Source organism: Struthio camelus, chromosome 1 (assembly GCF_040807025.1).
Source record: "Struthio camelus isolate bStrCam1 chromosome 1, bStrCam1.hap1, whole genome shotgun sequence".
NCBI classification, from domain to species: Eukaryota; Metazoa; Chordata; class Aves; order Struthioniformes; family Struthionidae; genus Struthio; species Struthio camelus.
Genome location: NC_090942.1, coordinates 124,954,275 through 124,981,735, shown reverse-complemented (window position 1 = coordinate 124,981,735; position 27,461 = coordinate 124,954,275). Strand labels below are relative to the sequence as shown.

Below are 27,461 nucleotides of genomic sequence, written 5' to 3'. Positions count from 1 at the left end.
TGGTATGTTAAAACCAGGCCAGGTCCCTATCCATAGACCTTTATCCCCAGCATTAGCTCGATGCAGACACGTGTACTAAAATAGGCACAACACCAGCAGCAGTGGGCCAAGCCCCTGGCAGAGCCCGGCTCCTGGGCCCATCGCTGATGGAGGCGTTTGAGACCACGCTTGGGTCTGGCCCTCACGGCTTCTCCTGTGGCACCTGTCCTACGGCTTGATAAAATCAGAGCAGATCACGCCAAAAACAGCAGCATCCGCAGAGGGGAAGATCCCACGGGAGCACTGCAGGGTGGGCAATGTCTCCTCTGCTGCTCCGTGTCCCGGCCCCGTCTCCCCACCATCCCTACATCCCCCCTCCCACCCTGTCCCCCAGGGACAGGCCTCTTGGCGAGGAAGTGGGGCGCCCTGCGCGGATAGGAGCTCGCAGTGGGGCCGCTTTTCGTCCACGGGCGACGAGGCTTGCCCCCGAAGACACAGCCAAGTGCAGCCCTGGGGGAGTGCAGCGGTTTAATCAGAGATGGCTTTTAGTGGTTGCTAGCCTGGCTGCGTGCACCGTGGAGATGTCACCTCCCCACCCTGTTACCTTGCTCTTCTCCTATATGTTAGTTTTCTTGTTACGGCACAGGCCTTTCTCGGGTATAAGCTCTGACTCAGAGCTCTGCTTCGAGACCACAGAGGAGCAGTGCGTCTGTCTCTGGGGTCAGGGCAAAATTGTTGCTCCTCACATCTACCCCTCTCAGACGGGTGAGACATGGGGAAGCAGCCAAGTCGCAGCCTCCTCAGGAGGTTGGTGGCATGCATGCAGAGCCATGTCAAGAAGGAATGGGGAGATTAAGATTGAAAATGAAAATGATGTCAATCATATTAAGAGAGAAAGGAAAGCCTCCGTTTTTCCTCTCCTTGAAACAAATGCTTGTGCTTTCTCAGAGGTAGTTGTCTGAGAGGAGCATTTATAAAGAAAATCTGAACCAGTGAAAAGACCTGTTCCTGTTTGTGCATAAGATTTTGGGACTATGTTTCCTTAACCAAAAAAATAACCAAGAGAAAAGCCTTCCAGGTGAACCATCCTGATGGGTGTATCACCATTTATATAATTTGGCATAGAACAACACAAAATAAAGCTGTTGTCTTGCAAGTGCCATCTCAGGAAACATTCAGCCGTTAGAGTTGCTCACGTTGGGTTTTGTAACTAGTACAACAAGGCAGGTATCTGTTTGTTTCAGCAACATTAAAGCAATCAGTTCAGTTTTCTATGAAAAGAAATCATTGAGTCCATTTTGCAAAATGAACCATCTCAGAATCAGTGAGTGGAGAAGCTGCTGTGATAGAAAATGAATCGCCTTTGTAGAGGAGGTAAATAAATAATCAGTATGATGTTTCTCCTCCCGTCCTCTCACAGAACTAGAACAGTCAATAGGAAACCAAGTGGCTTTAGGTACCGTCGATCTCCTCTTCCAATGGGAGAATGGTCTAGATGACTTTTTTCAGTTCAAATATCTCAGTTTGTCTGAAAATTTCTAAGTGCATGAAAAAAGTAATTCTTATTGGCTGTATGTTGCTCTTGGAAAATGCAACAGTTTTCTTTTGTGCCTGGAATAGAATTGCAGTGGAATTTATAACCAGGTAATTCTATATCCTATATTCTCTGAAGCGTTATTGCTCAATTTTATGCCAGTTCCTACTTTCCTTCTTCTCAGTCACTGAAATAAAAAAATATATTCAGGCACCAAACTCAGAAGTACTTATTGTTCTTAGACAACTTAGAAAGAGTAATTCCCAGAAGTTGTATTGTGAATGAATCCCTGGACTGTGCCAAATAATTAATTGTCGTTTCATTTCTGACAATTTCAAAGACAGAGCTGGGCTTCTAATCACCCAGGATGCCATTTCTCCAATTAAATGCTGCATTTGCTCCATGAGTTAGCGTCTTCACTGGTGGATTAGCCAACTGCCATTTGTTCTCCTCGTTAAGCTCTTCACAGAAGCACATGCCCAGAGAAGGGATCTAGGAAAGAAGGACACAAGCAGGAATTACTAGTAGAGTCTTTACTTTGGTGTGGAGGACAGAGTTTTGCTGCAAAACAGAAGAGGACAGATCCTGAGAACATTCCGGGAATACATACCAGGATAGTTTGTCATTTCTGAAATGAACTGAAAACGGAAAGGAGGCCTGTTGGACACTAGCTGAGCTTGTGCCATCACCCCAAATTCACACCTGGATTTGATGATCAAGCTGTATTCACTTCTTATGCATCATACCGGTAGTAAAAATACAGCTAAAGACTAAATGCTCCCCTTCGCAATACCAGGGCAGCTGGTATTACCAATACGTCCTGGACAAAAGGGAAACTGGGATGAAGAAATCTGCTACTGGTGATAACGCACAAATCAAAAAATGTACATATACCTTGGACAACAAGTCCCAAGTGCAGACCTGAATTGTAAAGCTAGCAGCAAAACCCATCTCCGTTTCAATCTGAAGCTGAGCAAATAAAGTGTGTACATACAGTGACCTAAAAACACACAACTTCTTAGAGAGTGACTCGTTGAATATAGCTGATTTTAGACTCACAACAACACTGGAAGAAGAGGGAAGACTCCTAGTCCTGTTTCTATACTAACGAGGCTAGCTCCAGATGGAAAGGTTTTCAAACGTTCTTATTGTGTTACTATTACTTGACATTGACTTTCTGTGGAAATTGCATGAAACTTTTCTCCAAAGACTTGGTTTCTAGCCATATACAGTTCACGAGGAGAAAATGCATCTCTTGAACACCAATGCTATGCTAAAACTACATGAAATTCCCTTTGTAGTGAGGGAACTAATGTCGTTGGTATTAGCATGCAGTTACATGTATGCCTCACAGCATAAGCAAGCTCCTTATTCAAAATAGAATAATACAAAAAGAAAACTTCTCACTGAAAAAACTTCTTACCTTTCGGACAACCTGGGCAAAGTCACTGCTTTCTCTGGCTGGGAGCCCTACGAGAGGTCGGGTGAAAGATGCCAAGGAGGAGCCATGGCCCACAATGAGGATGACACCTGACATATTAGAATAAACCAAGAAAAGTAGTAAGGGAGATGTAACACTATCTGATGATCATGCTGATAAGTGCGAGGCTGTTCTGGGCCTCTTTATTTTGTAGACCTCTTTGATAAGTGTAGCAGGGTGTATTGTGCTGGTCAGAAAAAGTCTCACGTATCATATGCATGCTAGTGAGGAAAAGCATTTGCTAGTGAAAGAGAAAAACTAGCTTTACAGAAAAGCACCTTATCTGATGTTGAGCTATATCCTGATGTAGAAAGACCAAGGAAAGATTATACTTTTGCAATGAAGTATTCTACTGTCTTCTGTTTAATTTTGCTTTTTTGTTTCTATCCCAAGTTTATATATATATATATATATATACATATATAATCTTATATACATTTGATGTAGTATAGTGATGGCCAAGGACTAAGTGTCTGCCTTAAAGCGCTGGGCCATACCAACAATCCGTGACAAATGTGCTTCTAAGAGCAAATTACTACCAGTTTCTGAACCTGTTGCTGAAAGTGTATGATGGGATATACAAAGATCTGAAACGTTTACCTTTGCTGGGGCAGGCGGTGACAATCTGTTTTATAACTGTGGAGCTTCTGCTTACATAGTCTTCATAACTTTCTGACGGCACCAGAGAAGAGACTGAGAAGTTACCCCTGACAATAAAATCATAAGAAAGTGTTAATCTAGATGAACATTGGGACACTGTTAGCACTGTTGAATGAGTACACAGAGAAAAGGTACTTGGTTGAAAGGATATAGGCCTATCCACTGACATAGCTGGTATACTGATACTGCAGCTGGCATGGGACATCAGCTTCCTCCGTAGTAATTTCCATTAAATCTTCTGGCCAAATCTTATAGCCCACAAAGCTGGCTAGCACCAGAGGCAAGGAAAACCACACTTGAATAAAACTTATAATTTAGAGTAGAGATTATTTAAAATAGGATTTTTGCCTGAGAAAAGCTTGTGCTTTGCACAATTCAGCTAGGAAAAACCATTGCCCAGGTGCGCAGACTGGAGTGTACCTGCCTGGATGCAGACTTACAGAGCTGTCCAGCTCTAGCAATCCTGACCAAGTTCATACCATAGGCAAGACTCTGATGATGTGAATGATTTCAAGATTTGGTCTCTCGGGGTTAGTCTCCTTAATAGACGAAACAAACCAAAATCAACAACTAAAAAAGCATATGTGCTTTAGTTGAACAAATGCATGGAAAAGACTTTTCTTCCTAGAATTAAAAAAATGTATGTTTCCAAGAAAATGTATCACAATGTGCCACTCCTCTGTATCTGAGCACTTCTATTAAGACCAGGCTTTCCTCTTTCTTTTTTATAGAGAGGTTCTTCAGACAATGAAAAAATCCTTTTCCAAAAAAGTAAGAGCCAGATCTTCAAACTACTGTAACCCAGGGCAGCTTCACTGAGCGGACATGACTTGATAAATACCATGTACCCTTCCCAGACCAGGCTCAAAGCTCCTCAGCAACTTTCACAAAACCAGATCATGCCAACTTACAGAGGAGGGTTGGGAACTGCTGTGGGCAGGCTCCGTGACCTCAGCCGAGAGCAGAGGGAAGAGCCTGCGGTGTGCTGACGGTGCCATGGCCAGGGGGCCAGTGGTGGTGCAGTGCTGGCTGGTGCTGGGAAGGCCACCTTCACTGGCTGCGACTGCTGCCCACCAGCCTTCCTCTCAGCAGACTCCTGCTTGTGAAATCTGCCTACTTAGCTGATGTTCTAGTTTAAGCTGGTCCGTGTCCTGTCCTCCGGGTAAGATTGCCTGCATCAATTAGTTATCTCCATCGTTAAGGTGTCCATGCACGTCCATGCCATGCCACGGCATTCTTGGTGCCAGAATTCAACCTCCTCAAACTCATTTCCTATTTTTCATTTCATCCTCTTACTATATATCTTTCCTGGGAACCAGAGAGATTCACAGCTAGGGCTAGTAAACGTGGTTAGTCATGTGCTGAGATACAATACAGGATGCTGATTTTCTTCTACAAACAACCCTCCCCTCCTTCCCCCAGTCTGACTGCCTCCTTACCCCATAAATAGGCAGTAGTGAGATTAGATTAATATATTGGCCTAAGGTATGGTATCATAATGTATTTTACAGGTGAGCCCTCAGTACGTTATGTCAGTACAAGCTGCAGAAGCAGAAAATAGGTGGTAAAACTGTGTGACAGGCTCATCTAAATTTTTAACTATAGTTAATATTAATTCTGGCTAGGCGAGAGGAGTCTAGAATGGTGGACCAAAACTGGTCAGCCTTTTGGCAGAGCTACAATTTTTTTTATATATTGGCCTTTAGCACCTCAGTCCCTTCAATATTAACCCCGTTATTAACTGCTTGAGCTGCAACTGAACTGAGCACCCCCAACAAAGATCAGACACCCATACCATAGCTTCTGTGCCCATTGGGTATATGTGGAAGCAGGTGCTGGCCCAAGTGGCTTCCAGGCTAAACAATAACATAGGCGTTCAGCCCAGGTTAAGGTCTCAGTGGTAGTGCCATGTCCAGCTGTGAGTCCTACAGTTCAAGTGAGATGAGGACCAAGTAGAGATAATCCAGAGGAGAGCAGTAAACAGAGGTCCAGAAAGCACAACGTACAAGGAAAGTTTAGAAGACTTTAGCTTGGAGAAAAAGACTGAAAAAGGATATGATAGAAGTCTGCAAAGGGCTGTTATGAAGAATAAAGGAAGGATCTGTCCTCCATGTACAAAGTGAAGAGGAAAGAAATAAGCAGCTTACATTGAAGGAAGAAAGCTCTAGGTTAGAAACGTTTCTCAAGTAAGAATAGTGCGCAGGGGGACTGGTTCCCAAGGTAGATCTTTGAGTGTCTGCACTTGTCGCTCTTTAAGAGCACAAATGGCAAAGGCAGAGTTTATCCTGCTTCAGGACAGGGAGCAGGGAGTATCTACCACCCTTCTGCTGCTGTGAAAGGGTGAGAGGAGAGAGAAAGGCAAATTAAATCTCACTAACTTTAGCTGCCTACAATTTAGGTGTCCGTCTAGGTGAATTGAGACAAATAAGCCCCTGCAGAGAGAAATTCATGCTATCTAAAGTATCTGACAAAGACTAAGACAGAAAATTGCCCTCTGGAGATGCCCCGTCTTTCTACTGATGAGAAGGCTGCTAGATAACTACATCAGCATGGGCACCCAACTTGGAGATGGCTGCAATTAGGTGAGGTGAATCTCAAAATGATTTTATCTCAGCCACATAACACCTGGGCAGCTGATGCTTCAGCACCACTCACTTGCATTGCCTCCTAGTGGCACTAGAAACAGGCAACCTTGGGCCAAGGCCACTACTGATGGGAAATGGTCAGGGACTTCAGCCTAGTCAAAGGTTGTCCCTCTGTGGTGGGTGAATACATTAAAACTACCCCCTGGAACCAGTGAATTTTGAATTCTGTCTGTGACAGGAAGAAAACAAGAAAACATTGTCACATGTGCAAGTTGATAGCTCATCCACTCTGTTTCTGATCACAGTGAGTTTTGAGGGGTGGTCTGAAAGCTGTAGTTAGCACTGCTTCAGAGCTTTCCCACTGAATTTTCCATGGATCCCCACTTGCACCCTTTTCTATGTGGAAGTTGGTTAATTTTTGAGACAAGTGAGTCTGTATAGAAAAAAACTAGGGGAAGTAGCCCTGCTGGTGGTAAAACACAACAGGACATGCCGTGACTCAAGAAAATGAAGGATTTTTTACCTTCTTGTGATTTAAAATGGAGACATTTGCTTGGCTGTAAGAAATAGGTTAAGGCATGAGACGTTTCCTTTCACCCTTTCTTACACATGTGGGAAACCCCAGAGATACTTACTTTTATTAGCTATTTCCTGGATCTGGCTGTGCACTGCAAACACAGAGCTGCCTGGTTTGTGAGCAAGATGAAGAGCAAGCCTGAATTGGAGGCTTATCATTTCCTGCTCTGCAGTGGTTTGCGAGTGCTTAGAAGCTGCATCCAACCCCCAAGTTGTGAGGGCCCCAAAAAGTCTTTGCTGAGCACAGCAGTTATCTTTGAAGAACTCAAAACAAAATAACCGCCTTCCCCCACTGAATTTGGTGCCAACATCAATCATAGTGAAATGCTGTTATCCTGCCTGCCTCTAAAAACCGAATGACAGCTGGCTTGCTTTCGGGTTGTCTCTCTCTGTCAAACGCTTGCTTTGCTTCCTCCAGCTCTGCCCCAGGATGCATGGGAACAGCCCCTGCTGTCTCCTTCTGGTGTAGCTGTTGCTTCCGAGGCCTCAGGGACACAAACGAGTGACGTTGAACGGTGTGGAGCTGTGCTAACCTGCCACAGGGCTGTGCACATCCACTCTCTGGGTTCATTCTCTGCTTTGAGGGAGCTCCCTCAGAGCAGACCTCGAAACCCTCTCTTGGTTCTGCCCTGGAGGCAAAGGGCTGTGTCCTAAACAAAGGCTTTACTTTCTTTTTCTAAAGTCACATCCTTCCGTTGCTGAAAACCAATGTGTTATTTACCTCGACAGGTTCTTCTTCACATTTCTCAAACATGCTTCACATGAGCCAAAGGTAAAAACAGGAATCCTGACCCCTGACGCTAGTGCGTACAATATAGCTGTGCTTGCGCATAACAAACCGTGGGCCTGAACTGGCAAATCTGCAGACAACGCTGAAGTAGGACTGAAGCTGTATACAAATACTAGATGTTTGTGTGGGTGCAGGTGTGACCACTTGTTCTATGTATGCACGTTCCCATATGTGTGTATGTTTTCACATAAAAAATGGTTTGTCTCTATGTCAGAGCAGCAAACGCAACTGATTCCTGTCACAAGGCAGCTGACAGCACACCTTATTTCGGCAACAGATCATGCAGATTCCAATCTGATCAGAATCACCCATTTTTGCAATAGCATAAACCATTAGGTTTATGACATGTAAGAACCGGGAAAAGAATAGAAGAAATCTGAGGAAAAAAAAACATTTTTACAGCTAGATACACAGCAGTTACCTGTAACTTGTATCTATTTTGTAAGAGGCCTCTGTCAGTTCTGTCACAGTCATAAAGTTAGGAATTAGTCTGCTTGCTTCCCACTTTGTCCATTCAAAGAGTCCTGGTTCCACCCTTATTTTGACTTTTTGATCTAATTTAAGCCCTGCAAGAATGAGACATGCTTCTTAAAAAGAGAAAGATACACTCAAAGTGCTGCATTCAGACTGTACATTTCCCCTTGTTTGCTGTAATATTTTCATTAACAAAATGAAATACTTATTGCCAAACAAAAGAGGATCACGTTGATTAGATGAAACCAGCGCTATACTCCTCCCTGACTAATGTTAAGGCACAAAAAAATTCTTGCACTATTATTATTTCTGGAGTTCTGTTGTGCTGATCTGAAAGATACAGAAGAGGTTAGAAGAGAAGACCTCAGTAATGTTCCAGTCTGAATAAACATCAGATGGAAAATGTTTTCACTGTTTTGCACAGTATTTTGTTCGGTGGTCCTTAATGGGACAAACAATCATGCTACAGTGTTAGAAATGGAATTCTGTTGTAAAAAGACACATTCTTTTGTTCATTATTCTCAAGCGAGGTTACTGAATTACACAGATTCCCAGAAGAAATGCACTCTCTGCCTAATTCTAACATAGACAGGATAATGAACCGAGAAGCTTTGACAGACCTATCACAGAGAAGAGAAAAGGGAAGAGAAAAAGGAAGAGGGAGAGGGAGAAGGAGAGGGAGGAGGGAGGAGAGGAGAGAGATTCGAAATATGAGGGAGTTAAAATCATTTGATTTCCAAAGGTAAACTCTTTCAGGAGAAAGCCATCTTCCCTGATTCAAATATGTATTCCTTCAGAGTGCTGGAAACATTTACTTTTTGGCTCCAAATATTTACTAGAAGAGGTGGCATTAGTGATTTGAGTAGAAGCCACTAATGTTGAATTCTACCTTGCATGAAAGGCCTCTGTTTCATATCATATTAGATTGAATTATAACTAGAAAGGATTGGATTTGATAGGATCATCCTCTTAAGATCATACATATGGCAACAGTTTTATTACTGCCTACATTACCAATTAGACAAAATGGCCTTGTCCGCTTAACAGTAAACGATCAGAGAATTGTACGTCATTGTAATTGCACATCTCAGAGACTTTATAGAAATTTGACAGAGACTTTTTCACCATGGCAAAAACCCTAATCAGGTCTGCTGCCTTACCTTCCAGTATGTGTTGAGCTGTCTGTATGCAGCGGAGCGCAGGTGATGAGTACACATAGCTGACTGCCACCTCCTGGTCCAGCAGAGCTTCCCCTGGAAGGAAACAGCAATGCGAATTGCTGTTTTACACATCACTAGAGATGAGAAGCTACTGCAAAGCATTTTCTGCAAAAACCATCTTGGAGCATTTTAATTCCTTCAACATGGGGTATATTGACAGTCCATTCCTATTAATTTTTACAAGCAGTCGACTGAGCTCACTAGAAAGCTCATTCTGGTGGCAATAGCAAGCTTAAAGTGAATGCTGGAAAGAGAATTATGGAAGATTCATCCCAAATCTGCAAATGGCACTTTGGTATTTGGCTGTCTCCATATTTCTAAATCATCAGAGACAAGCAAGCAAGCAAGCATTGATTTCTTGTCGCAGTCAGGCTTGCATGCTCTGGGTGCAGAAACAACTTCATCTTGGAAGTGGACCAACCCATATTGCCCAGGTAACTGCTACCTGTGATGAGCTGACCACGGTTTGCTGACCATGAAGCTGCTTCCTGAGGCGAGACCCTTCACTTCTCACTCTACCCGGTTAATGACAGCTGTATAAGACATTAGTCCCTCGCAGACATGCAGGAAGGCATGTGTAGTGTTGCAGCTTCTTTCTTTCAGGTGTCTTTGCCAGGAACTGGCAGGCTGTCTGTCCAAGAAGAGCAACCAGCACAGTTCTCTATTTTACTATATAACAAGATCTCGTAGTAGTTGACCAAAGAGACATGTTATCATGAGGGACACTGCTCAAAAGTATTTCTACTGCAAGGCCAGTGTGAATTTTTGCACATGATGAAAGCTTGTTTCCCAAACCCCTAAGTTTGCAGTGGAATATTATGCAGCTTACCTATTAGTCTTGACTGGAATATACCACAGCAAGATAAAGGAGGATCGTACTCAAAATTCTTCATGCTGTCTCTCCGTTTTGGGAGGGTGGAAGGAAAGTTCAGATCAGCTCTGTGGTATTTTCCTGAAATAAGGTGGAACATTTTGCTGCAGTATGAAGGAGGCAATAGCCGAATACCATGCTGCATTTCGTTATAAGTGCTTAATCAATTTTTTTGAATTCTTCAGTGGCTGATTCTGAGAACCCACCCCAAAAGTTACTTCTTTATTGGTAATAAAACAGGTTGAGACGCATTCTCTGACCATGAGAGCATTTGCCCAAAGAGCTAAATTCTCTTCCTGCCACCCCAAACATCCAAACTGTCCACAAGGAACAATCTCTGATCTGTGCTGTACCTCAAATCTCATCTGGAAACTGCGTGGATGCAAGGGAGCTATCATCAGCCAAGATCATGCCAGGGAGCTAGCTAATAACTGAACGGTTCGGAGGATCATGGGGCAATGCCTGAACTCACGTGTCTACAGGATTAGTTTACCAGTATAGACATAGTGTCTCATTGATGAAAATAAATAAATAAGTAAATAAATAAAACAGTGACTACTGTTACCTTGAAGAGATCAGATTTTAAGGTCACAATAGTGATTTGGGAAATCACCTGTCCTAAGCAAATAACACCTCTTTTGCAAGCTCAGCTTTGCAAGAGGACAGGAAATCACAGGAGTTGTGCTTTGTGGGACTCAGATAAGACAAAAACTCACTCCATATCAATGTTCTTTTACCAATATTCTTTTACCAAAATCCAGTATTTCTACTGAATAAAAATGAAACCAATGAATTGATTATAGAGCCAGAAGGTTCCACCTTCGTTATCTAGTGGGAAATTCATCATCATGTGGCAGATCCTCAGGATAACGAAGATGGCTTTCAGCATAAAGCTTCCTTCCAAACTCTTCCTTCTCTTTGTTCCCCTCCTTCCCCTCAACAAATACCTCCCTGCTCTGAGTTGGTTTTCTGTACCCAAAAACATACTTTTTGGAGAGCAAGAGAGAGAGAGAATCAAGAAATTCAACTTTTAATTTAGGTAAGTGCTGACATGCCATTTCCATTATGGTTTGTTCCTACTCTTCCTCACCAGGTTTGATTAGTAGTGTACTGTGACTCTGATCAACATGATGAACTATCCTGATTCTGACTCTAGCACTGAAAGATATACACATCTGAGAAGCACCACCTAGATCGATTGTGTGCCTAGCAGTAGAGTTTTGGTGCATCCCTCGGTGAGATAAATGAGTAGTATCACAAGAGCTTTACTTATTCTGCAGAATTTGTCTGACATCAGTATGTAGGACGTGGTATGTGTGTTAAATACTGATTATGGGCAGGTCAAAGCAGTGTTGTGTCTGACTTTGCAATGTCTTTAACTCTTCTGTCTCAGCACTTAGATTTACCTGCAGGAGACTGAATTTTTTGTATCCCTGAGGCTGAGGGTCAAGTGTTTTTGGTTCTGTTTTGGTAAGAACCTTCCATTCTTTTACTCACCGTCTGCAGTTAAGCATTGTTGAAGCCAAGACTTCCCAAAAACCTGATCAACTCTTTCACCATGACGCATCACCAGCATACCTCTTCGGAGAGTAGTGTTCTGAGAAAGCTGTATAAAAATTGTTTTTGTTATGGTATTATATTTAATCTGCATAATAGGTCAAGATGCCATTGTCTAGATGCTGCCCAACAGAGTAAGGACAGCTGTTTGTTCCTGAAAGGTTTACAGCATAAAGAAGCACTGAAAGCTGGAGAAAGCAGCTGCTATAGTAGAGGAGTGTCTTTAGGACACCTAGTAAGCCTGATCAACTTTCCGATGAAGGCAAAAGAAAGATGTCTCTGACTTCCATAAGCTACAAATTAGGTTTCAGCTCTATATTTTCGTCAGCAAAAGGCAGTGCTGATAACAAATCTTTTAATCCTTGTGTAGGAAATAATTATAATTTTAATACATATTATATGGCTGGTATAAACAAAAGAGGGAAACTAATTAACAGATGTTAGTGGTAATGCTCTTTTCTACACCAGGACTAACAGGAAGCACATCCTTCTTTTCCTAGTGAAAACAGTAATTTTACCTGCTTTATATTTTTCATAACTGTGTTTGGCCAAGTCAGCAGTGAACCTAGATCTCCTCTGTGGCTAGTTTTACAATCAGATTGCGTGGAATTATAAATATATTTTAAATAGTTTGGGGTTAGTTTACAGCACACATAGATACAGATGAAGAGACAAAAAGAAACAAATCAAAGGCTTAAATTTTCTCAAGAGTAACCAATCATAGTGTCACTGCTGCAGCACTGAGGTTAGAGACGTGCATCTTCAGAAGTGGAGAAGGGAATTCTCAAGAAGCAGTACGAGACTTACACTCATGTATTCTGGTAAACACAGAATAGTACTGCATTTCTGCCATAAGTCTCTAATCAGCCACCACAAGAAGATCAGAGTTCAAAACTAAGGTTTTGTGGTCTTGTTCTTCTGCTTGGGAGGAACTCAGAAGCTGGGGAAACTCCTACACTGCAGATGTGAACGTCTTCAGGCCGAGCGGTGACTCTGCCACAGATCTGAGCCAGTAAAAGGGGAAAAGCCAGAGTAAGGGTGTGCGACTTTTGCAGGAGTGTCTCTCTTACAGACGTTCCTGAGATAAAACATTTAAGTGTACTCTGATGTGGAACTACATAAACCATTAAGGTGAAATCCTTAGAATTTGGTTATAAAAGTAACAACTAACTAATTCTGCTCTAGTTACTCTTCTAAGAACTCATTTGAAAGACAAGGGAATACGTAACTTGAGAAAAATATCTGTCTGTACCTTATTTGTGAGACTTGTCTCCATACCTCTGCACAGCTTGCCTGTTAAGTCTGTGCACAGAGAAAGCTGAGCAGACAGTTTATATGTTGTACTATTATGAGAGGAATAAAAAGAGATTTATGAAGGCTAGAGTACACATCACAAAATATATATGAGATACTCTAACATATAGTGTGAGCGTATGTGTACAGCTATATGTATATCACATATATATACACTCTACTATAACATGACAATGTTAAGAAGGAACAGGAAGATATAATTAAATTTACTAAATGTTTTTATTTAAGAGTGTATTTGCACAAGCACATGACAAAGGTAAGGAAAAAAAACCTCAGCTACCTGAACTGAAAGTATGTTGGTTACGCTTCTTGACATAACTGGATTATGGGCTTCTCCATTCAGCTTTACATTAGGTTCACTATCAGCTTGGGTGAAAAATCTCGAAGCTGGTACAAAAGCATATTCTCTGCAGAAAAAGTAGAAGCAATATATACATAAATATGGGTGCACACACACCAATAGAAGGGATTTTAAAATCATCACATTTTATACAAGAGTGTGAAAGCCAAGATTCATATTCTGTTCGGTACTCTTTACACACTTGCTATCCACTTCGTCACCTTACTCTTTAGCTAGAATCTGTCCAGAAGCACAGATACAGTAGTAGAAAGAGGTTAAAATAATAGTAACTGACAGCATATATTGAGTGTAACCCTTCTAAAGTATGAACTTGGAAAGGAAAATGTTACCTGATTACCTTCTCTCTGTCTTCGTGGACTGAGCAAGGACTGCACCTACAGTTCCCTGCTTAGCAAAATTGGATCTAATCTACAAGTACCATCAACAGCACTGCCAACTACAGAGCAAAGCACAGGAAGCCAGATAGATGCCGGTTGATATGGGGTGATTCAACAATACAAGGATGGGCTAAGGTGGTGCATTTTTTCATTTCAAGTTAACTTTGCAACCTCTTGAAATGAGACGAATAAAAGAGAAAAGAAAGTAGTAAGCCAGACTGAAATCTTAAAATTCATTAGCATGTTTAGGTTATTCAAGAGCAAACAGAGGTCATCCTTTCAGCAGCTGAGCTAATGCGCTCTGGGTTTCTACAGGTTGGTATCTTACATCTTTTATTGCAGAAATCCCAGCTCCCCATGCAAACCCCAAGGGTTCAACCCCTCCAGCCACAAGGCTTGGCGTGCTCCCCTCCCCTCTGCCCATGCCACCTCCAGGTGGTGCCTGGCAGCCGACAGCTCACAGCGGGGATGAACTCTGCCATGTCCCTGCCATATGACAAGTGACTGGTACAACGCAAGCAATAGGCATTAAACCCCAGCACCTACAGAGGGGACCGCAACTTACCTGTGCTTAACCCAAGTGTCTGACTCGTTGGCTCTCTCTGTGTAGTTTTCAGGAAGAAAACCTCTGCAGCCAGTCCGATGCGAGGTCCCGATCACCCAGCCTTCGCTCACATCAGATTGCTGTGTTGGGTCAACATATATGAAGTCCCCAGCATTTATCATTAGTTCATCGATGTTCTGGGGCTTATACTGGAAGATGGCCCTCAGAGTCTGGAGGAGAATAAACAGGACACAGCTGTTGCATATGTTGCAGCATTTCGGAGGATGCTTGCTCACCTCTGTATTGTACATAACAATCTATTCTCCACTCTGCAATTTATTCCTTAATGGCACTTCAGCAAAGAAAAAAATTAATGATGCCTTACAGTATGTGTAAAAATAGGCATTTGGCATTCATAAAAATACTTTTTTCCTGTAAAAAGTACAAACCTTTATCGTATCTACTTTTAGTACAAACTAAAAGCAGACATAGTAAAAGCATTACCAGGTCTTTCTGTTATAATTTGCAGTTCTCCTGACTGTGACCAAAATCCAATACATGACTTATACCAGAATGATATATAGATCTGACTAAAAAAACAGTCACAATTTATCATTCTACAGTTTCAATATGGAAAAGACAATAGGAAAAACGTTGATGGTTTTAAACTAATAGTCTATTAAGCAGGAAATTAGTGAGTGAACTGTGCCCTGCTCTCTGATATTTAACCTGCATTGGAACAATCAAGAAAACTGTAATTTTACTGAATGCAATTTTACTGCAAAGCTGTGATTTGGTCAGTTCTAGCAAATATTCAAAGACCATCACCTGTCTCTTTTTTTTGTGTGTGTGTGTCATTGTAAGCTCAGCTTTCCTGGAATCAAATCAACCATAAGGGTATCTTCTACTGATGCAAAAGTACATTTTTAAACTCAGAGATACTTGAAACAACCAAGCAGTTTGAAATATTGTGCTGTGCACACACCAATTTTGTTCATGGAGAAGAAGCAAGATATCTGTAGAAAAGATTATAATTAATGAGTCATAAAATTAAATAACTCTGATGGCAGTACCTGGTAATGTACAAAACGCATATCCCTTGAGTAGAGAGCAGCTACCCACTGGCAGGCCTCTGCTGGGTTGATGGATTTGGCCAATTGTTCCAAAGTCTTCTGATGGTGAGGATAAAACTTATGAGCCAAGGTCAGATGGACCTGCTTTTGGCAAGGTTTCACGTGGCAATCTAGGGATAAAACGGTCGGCCCATGTCACAAGATAGAAGTGAAGACCATTTAATGCTCTTATTGGTTTGTCCTATATACTCTGCATGATGCAGAAAATATCATAGTGCTTGGTGGTAGAGCTGACCGTATGTTTATTGAATAACTGTTTTTCAGAATATCATCATTTTAATCATGCCAAAATAATTCACAGATCTGGACTGGATTTGCTTTTAAGCTTTAGCTGGGAAAAGACAGTTTTAAAAAACTGCCCATGGGGGTTTGGTTTTGTTTATTGTTCCTTGGGTTGTTCTCCAAAGAAGAACAAACAGGATTTGAGTTCCTCTCTCAATCCGAGATGCTTCAAACTTGCGTCTCCCAGACAAAGCTATTCTGGAGCCAAGGCCCTTCAGTCTCCACTGGTGATCCAGCTTCACTTGGTTGTCACTGGACTAGGGAATAAGACTTATTTCTCAGGGATGCAGTCAGGCCATAAAGCTGGACAATTGCACCCTGGGAGTGCTTCCTGGCTCAGTTATTCCAGGCAAATCAGAGGAGCTCCAGCAGGAAAGACTGAGGTGACCTCATACCCACACAAGCTACATAAAGCTGGGTAAAGTGTTCTCCTGGGAGATGGCAGGGTTGGGTTCAAGTCTTCTCAGGCAGAGAGGTGTTTTGAAACTGTGTCTCCCAGCCTCTGGGGAAATGATCTAACCACTGAAATACTGGTTAGCACAGGGGAGAATGGCGTTTCCTCCTCTGTCTTCATTTCCTTGACTTTTCATGCTGTGTTTTGGGCCAGAAAGATATTTTCATTTGACATAAAAGCCAAATGTTGATTCTATGTCACTGAGAAAAAGTTAAAAAAATAATTTGACTTGATCCAAGAGGATTTAGTTCTGCGATTGGCTTGCCTGCCAGTCTGAACCATTAGTGACTTCTGTGGCCCTAATTAAAGCCTCTCTTTCAATACTACCCTGTTAACACCTTTGCCTTATCTTATTGCAGCACATCTCTTTCCACCAAAACCAGCAGCCAAATAAATAACACCCATGCTCCCAGGCCTTCATTTCTTTCTGCTTGGCATGCTTAAGGCCTCTTTGCTTTTGGTTTTCAAACACCGCAATGGAAAAATGAAAAAAAAAAATCAGTCAAATCCGAATGCAGGGCCTGTGGCAATGAAAGTACCCGTGAGGCTCTGCACTGGTGCATAGTCTCGTGGCTTGTGAGCCAGATCATCCTGCCTCTCTCACAGCCTCTTCCAGGCAACCTCCTGGCCCGTCTTTGCTTGCGCAGGGTGCAGTTTGGCAGCGCATCACCTTCAGGGCCACAGCGCTCTGCTGCATCCAGGCTTTCACTGCCACCCCCTCATGCCGCAGCTCACCACATCCTCAGCTGCACAGCTGCCGGCACAGCTGCCTGCTAAACCAGACTACAAAAGTGATCAGTGCTGAAGGATGAATGTGCATCCAACAAGGAGGAGGAACAGTTATTTTTAACCATGACTTCACCAATCTGCTTTACAGAGCGACCTTGAAAGTGATGGCCTCCATGCAACGACCTGAGTTGTGGGGCTGGAAACATGGGGCTGATGGCAAAGGCAGCTGGGAGCTCCTGCAAGGGCTCTGCCATGAGAGCAGGCAATAGCATAAGGAGTGCAGAGGAAAGGCAGCAGGGATGTGAAGCTGAACATGGCAGGGGCGGGGGCTGATCTTCCTACATTGAATTTGCCACTGGAAGAAATGGTAGGTTGCACTACATGCTTCATCCCTTTCTCTTCCCCACTGCTGCTCTGACCGAGCCACGCTGAACAGGCTTGTCTTGAGGGAGGATGGCTTGAGCCAGAAGGGCAGTTAAAAGAGGGGACTTGGACAAAATGCTCTGTAACAAGCCCTTTTCACTGGAACCCTAACCCCAAATCTGGTGCTCTCCTTTCCTCTATAGCCCAGGCTTTTGGCAATCCCAGGGCAGCAGAGAGGCAGGCAGGCAGGAGAGGACGTTTAAAGGGAGATCAATGGCTCCCAAATGCAGACCTCTTACACACCTCTGCGGCTGAAGAGGTCCTTTGCCCTTTTTCCCTAAGAGGGAAAGAGGCCCTTTTTCCTTTTTCCCTAAAGAAAACTGGAAGGCAGGCAGGGTCTCCTGGTCCCTCCTTGGCCAAGCCTCCCTCTAGGGCAAGCTGAACCTGCTCTCATCAGCCCGTAAGGGCTGCTCATGGGCTGACACAGCTGCTATCGCTGTCTCACTGTTCCTTTGTCCTCGGCCGTCCCTTCCTTTCACTTGTACGATACCAGCAACACGGGGCTGGACCCCCCGGTGACATGTAATATACACTACAAGGCAGGGAAAATCTCTAGAGTGCCCATTGCACTAGCATCTAAAAGCACCAGCATGCTCCTAGGACCTTACAGGGGTCTCTCTTCCTTAGTACTGGGGGCTTGGTTTAGAATATACCTCTGCATTTCCTTATTGCATTTATCACCCTGCCAACCACTACTGCACAAGGTACCTTAGTCACCTGTAAGATGAGTGTTAAAAACTCGTCTGTCCTTGCTGTGCCTAAGATGAGCAATTCTGGGGGTCAGGGGGATCACTAGCTGTTACACAACCGCTGAAAGGAAATAGGTGACTCAAACTCAGGAGCAGAGAGACCTACATGAGCACTGGGGAAAATCCAGGCCTGCTGGGCTGTATTTCTTCTTTCTTTCATTTCTGCCTTTCTTTTCAGCCTGGCCAAAGAGATTTGAATACCCCCAAAGACAGAAAGGTCTACTGTCTCCCAAGGCTGCATGTGAGACAGAGAACCAGGTATAGGTATGATTTATTTTTTCCCCTCCAAGCCCATCTTTTCTATCTTCCTTTTGTCCCCTCCTGATCATGACACCGATCCTTGGTGAGAGAAAGAAGAAGTAGGGGTTAGGTACAGAGGTCTACGAATAGGGAGGATTATATCTCTGCCCATCTTGGATATCCGGATCATTAGCCTGTCGAGTTACACAGCCAACCATTTCATCTTGTGGCTCAAGAAAAAAAATGCGAATAAAAGCACAATCAGATAGCAATAACCCCAGTGAAGCCAATCCCACAGAAATTTGTATGTAGCAGCTCAAAAATGAATAGCCCTTAAGCCGTTTTCAAAATCCTTGGAGAGGAGCACAGTATAAATGCCCACTAAACCAACAGCTAATTGTTCCATTTTGAGGAACTGCTCTACCCATCAGCTGTCTGCAAGATGTTACCAAGTAAAGCCTCTGCCTGAATTTCCTAAAGAAGAGAAAACTAACAAAGGCTTTTAGCATTTTTCTTTTTTCTTATCTACTGATTTCAGCAAAAGCAAAACCTTCTAGACAAAAGCATTGTGTCTTCAGAGTCTAAAACAAGCTACAAAACTCTCCTAGACGTAATATTTTCCATTCTGTAGGAGGAAAGGATGCTTGCTTGCAGTAAAATATCAGCTTAGCTCCCCTAGAGATACAGGAGATGCCTTCAGTATCACATCTAAGCATTTGTTTTACAATCCACCCATTTTCCCACTGATGTTGATCCTACCCGCTAAGGCTGAAGCCTCTGCAGAGAACGCCATAGCAAATTCTTTGAGGATATTTGCATGGCTGTCACCGACAAAGAAACCAAGGTAGCTGGTGGATGAATGTAGTGACAGGGAAATGAATGATGGAAAGCACTGTGAAAAACTTTCACCCACTCGCTTTAAGGCCTCATACAATAATTCCACCTTCTGGTCTTCGCACTGAAAGAAAACAGAAGAATATGCTTTACAAACCATCTTTAACAGGCACTTTCCTAGACTGTTTCATATAGTAATACCAGAAGGATGATGGAAGTTAGATTCCTTGAGAAAGATAGCACATCTATGAACTTGGCTGGTATTAAAATCACTAATACAGGGCAGTTTGGTCAGCACAGTATCTTGGTGCTATAATAGGAGATAGAGCCTTTTACCGTTAGGTTTATTTAGCCTAGGTAGCAAGGGGCAAAAAGATTTTATCATCTGATAACTGCTCAGTAGCTAATCTGAAATGAGGCAGTGACTATGACTTCCCTCTTTAATTTTAAGTAAGAATTTATATTATTGTTATCTTACAGCCTTTAATCTGAAATTGGTCCTATTAAACCTTCAAAATCTCATATATTGAGCTACATATATAGTAAAATTCACAAGGAATCTTTGTCAGATGATCTTTAATGCTCTAATTACAATAAATTAAAGGATTATACCATGACATGCCTCAGCAAAAACTAGCAATTAAGCAATTTAAGAAATGAAGAGATAAAGATGAAATTTGTGCCATCTAGCCAAAGACACAAACTTTAACGATGCTCCCTCTCCATACTGCTTTATTCTCCTTAACTGAGCTATTTGTTCCATTTAACCTTTATATCAGGTCAAGCTGGTCAAGAGAAGAGCCAAAGAGAAGAAAAGAGCTACAAAAAATGGAACAGAATCCAACCAGAGAGGAGGTTCAAAGCTTGTACCCATCGCACTCCATTCTCATACTGAGGTTTATTTGTTCAGAGCATGGGCGCTCAGATCCCATCACCCCTCTCTCGTTGCTGTCTTTTGAACTCTCCAGTGCTCACCTTTAAAGCATTTCCACTTGCTACTTAAACAGTTGTTCTCTGTTAAGCATTTGCACTGTCCATTCTCAAGTGGACCCACGCTTCAGTTGCAAGCCACCACAACGGCATGGTTGTCTCTCACTTCTGCAAGCCATGCAAGCTCCTCTCAGATAAGCCAGGGGCAGGAGGACGTGCTAAAGGAGGGCATTAGCATACTGGTCCATGTGGGGGGAACTGGGGAGTGCACCTAAGGCAGGCGCCATCGCATAGCCTGCTCTGAGCCCCCGGCACCACGTGACAAGTCTGTGAGCTGCAGGAGACTTGTAGAGTCAGGAAACAGGAGATGGACAAGCCGAGAGGAAAAGGTGGGAGCCAGTTCAGTGTGTATCACTTTCTATGTGTGAGACTCCCCCGGTCAGCTCTTGCTGACAGCTGAGGAACAAAGAACTAGTGGCGGATGTTCATGGAGGGTACATTTATCTCTAGAAATATGCTACCTGAAACAAGAGTGAGATGCATGAGATGAGGGTTACAATTCAGTCATCTCTTCCAGGTCAGGCCTTTAAACTTGACACCTTTCAAGAGCACAGCATTCATTATTAATTAATCTTTTTGTTCCATATAATTGTGATTAATGGCCACATGATAACAAGATATTCAAAATTTTGCGACAAGATACTCTTGTTTTCACTGCCTGTGCTCAGCAGTATGGTTTAGCATGAAAGTATGATTGAATGCAATAACTTTGTCCAGTTGCTCTAGGTCGTTTCTGTTTCAGTGCATCTCAAATGCAGCTCATGTTCGTGTGCAGCATGGTCAACATGCGGAAAGTGGATTTTGGCTGGCTCCAGAGTTTTCCCAGACCAGTGAATTTCTGCTAGCCTTAGCTTATATTGGCACATTCACTGAAACATGAGAAGACAGCTCGGCTGAGACATTCTCTAAAGTGTCACCAGTATTCACATGGTCAACTAGGAGGACAGTAGCATCTCCAGAACAAGAAAACTACCCACCAAGAGTCCAGCTCTGGAGCCTAATTTCCCTATTAAACTATAGTCAAAATGACTCGGTTGCATTGATTGACTACATAGTCTGACTCTCTTTGCTCCTTCTTTCCTGTGCAATCTTATTTTTCACAGTGGCCAAGCTTCAATAGCAAGGGTAAGGAAGGACCCTGCCATCATGGTAAAAGCCTACTGACTAGGGCGCTCTGGGGGAGGCAGGAGTTTCCTTGAGACTGCCACAGGTCTAGTACCAAAGCCTCCTACATCCTATGAAAATGTTCTCACTGTTTCACCATTGGCTAAAGGCAGCTGCTGCCTGGCAAAGAGGAAGGCTTAATATCCCGGATCCAAGTGGCGAACTGCACGCGGTGAGAAGTGTTTCCCATTAATGGGGCCTGCTCAGCCAAGGCTGCACAGGGCTGCTCTTGATGTGTGATAGACGTGTCAGCTGGCTACCCAGAATCATCCCACTCATCCCAGCACCTCATTTTTAGACATGCTGAGGTCTAAGTCAGGTATTTAAAGCGTGTGGTGGGAAGGTGGTCCTCAGTACCTATGCAGCAGCTGAATACACTAGTAGAGTTTACACACATGCCTGAACCTAAGTCATGTCAGTTTGATCACCAGGGAGAGGTTCTGGTGGGAAACAACTGCAGGTGGCCTAGTGTCACCAGTAGTCAATATTTGGCCCTTGCACGTCTTTTGTGCCTTACCGTGAAGAAATCACAAATTGTGATGTGTGGAAAAATCTCATGGGCTCTGTTTTTCCCACACTGGTGCTTGCTCTCCTTCCAAAACTGTTGCAAGCAGTTATTCAAGCGGCCAGTGGGGCACAAGTAAAGAGCATACTCCTGAGGGATTGGGTCATCCAACGAGGGATCATTGCAGTGGGAGTGTAACCTGAAATTGAGAGCATATTACACAAAGTTAGTGATTGCACCGCTTACTCTTCTTTCCCTTGCTTGAAGACATCTGCTACAGAGAGTAGGAAAAGGAAATATAAAGTTGTTATTCGCTGAAGATTAGAAATAAAAAGCTAAAATGAAAGCTGCTCACAGCTTTTCTCTATGGAATATTAACTAATGGAGAAAGACCTTCAGGGCTTTGTTTCTGTTTTTGTGGGTGCGTGTGTATGTTGGGCATTTTATTACATGTCTTAATTTTTTACATGTCTGAAAACGAAAGACAGAAAAAAAGAGTTTTTGTCATGCTGTAGGGTTACTTTTCCCTCTTTTTCATGACTGGAAATAGAGGACTGGAAAAAGAAAAAGGTAATGGGTAGAAAAAGTTAAAGAACGACAGAATGAAAAACAATTGAAGTTTTAAAATATACTCAAAAAGAACTATCATTTTTATTCAGCCCTAATAAAAGCAAAAACGACAAACCAGAAAATGCAAAAGCAAAAACCAAAAACGTGTATCGCAGACGATGACAGCCTCCACCTTGTTCTGACGTCCCGTATATTTAGCTTCACAGCTTTTAGATTGGGGGTGATTTTTGGAAAGGAGATAGCGTCCCTGACAAAGCTCTCTTTCATATTACCTTGGTTCGGGCTGAACATGCCATTCTCTAATGCTTCCTCTGTCTTTTCACACAAAAAACCCCCACCAAATCAAACCAAAAACTCAGAACAACAACAACAGCAAAAATAGAAGAGAGGGTGAGGAGAGACTGGATTTGATTTGAATAAGGATTAAAACAAAAGAGTAACTTATCAGCCTATGAATGCTCTGTGGGAGTCTCAGAATGGAGGAAAAACTCAGCATGTTCAAGACTAACAAGTGATTTTGACTCACTTCCTCCTCCCCCTGACTGTCAGCCCTTCAACTTACTTTATAGGAGCCTTTCTCAGGGCAAGACGACTGACCTGATTGCCTTCAGTCAGTGCTGTTTAACCTCATGCTGTAACTATGGATTTGTAACAATAACTACTATGAGGCTGACTTATTTTCCACGTTTTCTTCCTTCTTTCCAGGTCTATACCTTGTGTCCAAGCTCTGTTCCCTGCTGGGGCATGGAGGGGCCTTCACAAATGCAATAACTCTGCGCTGACAGAGGCAGCTGCAGGCAAAAGCAGGCCCTGATGAGCAATTCTATAAAGAAGCATGAGGCTTAAAACGGAGGAGGCATCTGTGCCCTCTGTTGCTGGTCATATGAGATGACCATCATCACTGGATTTAAAGCCTCTGCACTTGTCCAAGACTGCCCCTTCCTCCTCAGCTTTTGATTTACCTGTGCCTACTGCAAATAACTTCACTTCCCAGAACAAGCAGTTAAATGCAATTATTTCTTTCTCTTTGTGAACTAAAATTAAATAAAGATGAACTGGATAAAAATAAAATAAATGCAAGGTTTTTTAAGGGTGAAGGCTGCTGACTTCAAACTCACTGACACAATCAGTACATGAAGAAGTATTTTTAACTAGGTTTGATATGAAAGCACTCCTTAGAAATCACAGACACTTACCATTTTGCAGCATCTTCCACTGTCTTTTGTCCAGTAGCAGCCAAGGCTTTTTGCCTAGAAATAACAAAATGCGTTCACCAGAATAGTAGAAAGAATTGAAATGGTTTTCCATGACTCCATAAAAGAGAACGGACATTCTGCAGCCATCAAGTCTATTTTCCAGTACAAATAAGACCTACTGTGACTAGGTTATTCCTGAAAGATGTTTGTGTAACACGTTTGTAAAGCCCTCCAGACAGTCTTTTCCACTGCAAGTCTTTAATTCTCTAAAGATAATTGTCTTGTCCTCCCCACAGGATGTCCCCACAGGATGTCCTGTCCTTTGTATTCCAGAGATATTTCCTTAGCACTCCTACCGAATATCCGGATTTACTTACGGTTGGATAACCCATCCCTGCACAGACTGTAAGAGCAGAGTTTGCTCTATTCATAGAGTAGTGTTCTTGCTAATGACGAATTCAAAGGCCAGGCCCAAGATCACATTCCACACATACAACCAAAGCAAAACATACTTATACTTGGGGTTTGAAAATCTATATTAAAAATTTCCCATAGCCCAGCAGAGAGCCAGATCTGAGCCACAAGCTCAGATGCAAACTCCGTCCAAGGTAAGGGACAATGTCCCAAGTTTCTCTCCCATATGCAACTGTCATTCTCTGGAAACAAATTTCATTCACATTTCCTTTTTTCACAGAGCTTCAAAATGCCACTGATGTCCTTCACATGAACAAGTTTTTGTGACTAAAGGCAAGGTTTGTGGAGAGTGAAGGATTTCCATTGTTTAAATAGCACTTGTACACATGAATTGTATTTTCAGCCCTGGAACCCATGTATGAACTTTTCAGAAGACACAAATAGGAGTGACAAACAGTGGGCATGGGGAAAAAATGCTAAATTACTTTGCATCCGTCCATATCTTTCTTTTGCCTTTGCCTTCTCTCTTGAGATCACGCTTTCTGGCAGCTGGGTGCTGAGGGCATTGGTTTAACTTAGTCTTCTCAAGTTCTTATCCTCCACTCATCCCCATGGCACCTGAGCATGCGCCAGCAGGGCGTTAAACAGCAGGACCCAGGCTCATCCTGGGTGCTTCTTCCCAGCCTTCTGCCTTCTCTCTAATGCAAAAGCTACATACGGCTTGTTAAAAACAGTGAAATGTACTTTATGTGCATGATAAACTGTGCTTGGCTCATTAGTGGGGGCTTGACATGGCTGAACGCTAATGTGAGTCTTTCAGCTCCAGCTATACCACCTACTTTCTTTCTTCATATAGTAAATTAACTGTCACGGCCAAATCAAAGTCAAAAACTTAAGCTAGCTGGCATAAAACTAGTGTACATCTTCTGTAACTTAAGTACTCCTGCACTCTTTCTTTCCATCCTTCCTCTGGCTCCCGTTTCACCATCACATCAAACACAAATGACCTGCGTTTGTGTCAATGCAGCCCTTTCTGCCCATATGCTGTTGAAAAGCCGTTGCCTGCCTCTGCTCTGCCAGAGATGCCAGCCTTTATCTGCCGCTTCTTAAACCTCAAAGTGAGCGTTTTACCACTTTATGCCTTGCTGCTCCTCCCACTAGGAGAGAAGCTCTTTACAAACAGCCCTGAAACCAAGCCTGACTTTAGCTTTTCTTTACCATAGTGCCTACATGATCATAAGAGTAATATGACAAGTGGCATCCTGAGACCATTGTCTGTCATGGTGGGCCACTATTGTCTCCTTGCTCCCCCCTGCTCCTCTCTCAGTTGGTACCTGCCTTTTATCTCAACATTTATTTTGGTTGTAGGGTGCCTTCTGGCAGAGCTTGTACAGCCCTTAGTGTGAGCGAAGCACTAGGCTGTGGCTAGGCTTCCCATGCCTCCAAGCTGAGCAGTGAAGGTGGAAAGATAATGCATAAAATAAATTCTGTATGTACAGAATTCTCTCATATAGAAAGTAGGAAGAAACACTAGAAAATTTATGTTACAAATAATAGCTTTACAGACAGAAGAAACTGGGGCTTCCCTAAAGCAGAAACCGCTGTCACAGTTCAGTGTGGTCTAAGCACGAGGGGAGGCCCATTTTGCTGACTTGATGCCTGGCTTGATCCCTTCATATATTGTTTTTGTTCTTTTAGGAAATGTTACTTTGGCATTTCAGTTCTACATTATAAGAGATATTGTGATATTTCTATCCAGTCTTGTTTTCTTCAGGCCAGGATATCACAGAATAACAGTCTTTCAGTACTTTGATTTACAGCTGAAACCAAGAATTGCAGAGAAAGCTAACAGATTTTATAAAATGTATTTCAAAATTTGAAGAACTTAAAATCATTAAAGGCAAACAAAAGTTAAAAAAAAAAGACTTTTTGACATTTTGTTTTTTTATGTTGATTTTCATGGTACTTTGGCCACTGTTTGTTATTTTTGACCTGGGAAGCAAAAACCCATGTCAATAACAGCAGAAAATGTTTCAAAGGGAATTTGAAGAACATCAACTTCAGAACCAAAAATTTTAAAACTATCCATTACTCTGGAGTGAACAAACTTGTAATACCTACTAGACAAACAGTGAGTTAGATTTTCAGATAAGCTCCACAGCTAAAATTCCACGGGGAATGATTGGGAACAAGAGGCCCAGAGTATCTTCGTAAGCTGTGCCCATTATGTCTGTGGTAGTTCCACTAAACAGAGATGTTCCTAGAAAAATAAACGCAGTATTTTTGTACTGCACCTTCTCAACTGGTTTAATTTTCAGTGAAAAGTCAAAATGGAAGCCACAAAGACATGCTGCTCTCCCTTTTCAAATAATTTTCATGAGGAGTTCTTTGATGTTTAAATAAAGGGAGTTATTTTTTGAAGAGCCAGTTTTGGCAAGTATATGGTTCAACTGACCACCGCAGAAGCGTCCAAAGTTGTCGTCCAGAAATTTGAAAATCTCACATAAAGCCTGTCTATCTAATCTGAATGATATCTGGCAAGGGAGTGACCATCACGTTTCTCTTTTATTAGCTCAGTTGCAAATGCTGTCCCCAGTTAATCTTTTATCAATTGGGGTTGCGAAGAACAGCATCTGATGTTTTATTATTACACAGTATTTTCCAGTTAGGACATGCTCTTGGAACAAGATTCTGACTTAAGAAAGTGATAGACTTTTTGACATTTTGTTAAACATATTAATGTCATTAACATAAAAAACCTACTTATATACTAACAAAACAAAATTTGTTAGTAACAAATTATAGCATTAACAAAATACAGCATTTTGTTAAAAAAAGCTTACTCTTTTAAAGCAGTTTTCAGTGACAAAATCCAGCAAGAGATCTTTGCCAGACCTGACAACAACGTAGGATAGAAGGCACATCCACATTTAACTCCCTTATAAGAATGATGATAAGCCCAAAAATAAAAGAGGAATTATCCCGAGAGTGAGGTATGGATGTCAGCTTCTTAAGTCATTTTGAAGCCTCTCAACCTCAAGATGAGTATGGATCTTCAGATATACACATAATATTGTACAAAATGGATACAGAGCAGGTTATTTTCGGAATACCAACAACACACTGTTTTACAAGAAATTCAAAGTAAGACTTATCTAATCCCTGTGTAGAGATATCCCCACCTAGAAAGGGCATGCTTTCTCCGCAAGTTCTCTGTGTTCAAATTCTTACCAGAAATACCTCCTGCTATGTAAAGGGAGCTGAAGCACATTACTCACGCGATATGAGCTGGGAATCCTTTGGCTAAGAGGGACTCAAGGAGGGAAGAGGTGCTTTTGTTCCTGTGTTTGTTGGACACCTTTGCATACAGCTGTGTCTCAGCCACCGCCATCTCTTCCACTCCTCCTTCAAATGTGTGTTCAGTGCTCACAGAAACTAGGGTGGGAGGATGAGGGC

The 27,461-nt window shown here is 42.5% G+C and overlaps 1 protein-coding gene across 1 annotated transcript; it reads right to left on the bottom strand.

Moving 5' to 3' along the window:
* Positions 1-371: 371 nt before the first annotated feature.
* Positions 372-27,461, bottom strand: UBASH3A (ubiquitin associated and SH3 domain containing A). The gene is made up of 14 exons (XM_009679510.2): positions 27,284-27,461; positions 23,592-23,645; positions 21,838-22,024; positions 19,092-19,290; positions 15,396-15,565; positions 14,344-14,552; positions 13,321-13,447; positions 11,667-11,775; positions 10,128-10,250; positions 9,239-9,331; positions 8,026-8,170; positions 3,594-3,700; positions 2,937-3,043; positions 372-2,005 (listed from the first exon to the last, which is right to left on the bottom strand). Exons 1-14 carry the CDS (start codon positions 27,394-27,396, stop codon positions 1,868-1,870), a joined length of 1,881 nt encoding a protein of 626 aa, XP_009677805.1. The 5' UTR covers positions 27,397-27,461; the 3' UTR covers positions 372-1,867.

Coding starts and splice junctions, on each gene's coding strand:
- UBASH3A (XM_009679510.2), bottom strand. CDS start 27,396: ATGGCGGTGGCTGAGACACAGCTGTATGCAAAGGTGTCCAACAAACAC. Junction 19,291..21,837: donor CAATTTGTGATTTCTTCACG/GTAAGGCACAAA, acceptor GTTTTCTTTCAG/TGCGAAGACCAGAAGGTGGA. Junction 3,701..8,025: donor AAAATAGATACAAGTTACAG/GTAACTGCTGTG, acceptor TTTTATTGTCAG/GGGTAACTTCTCAGTCTCTT.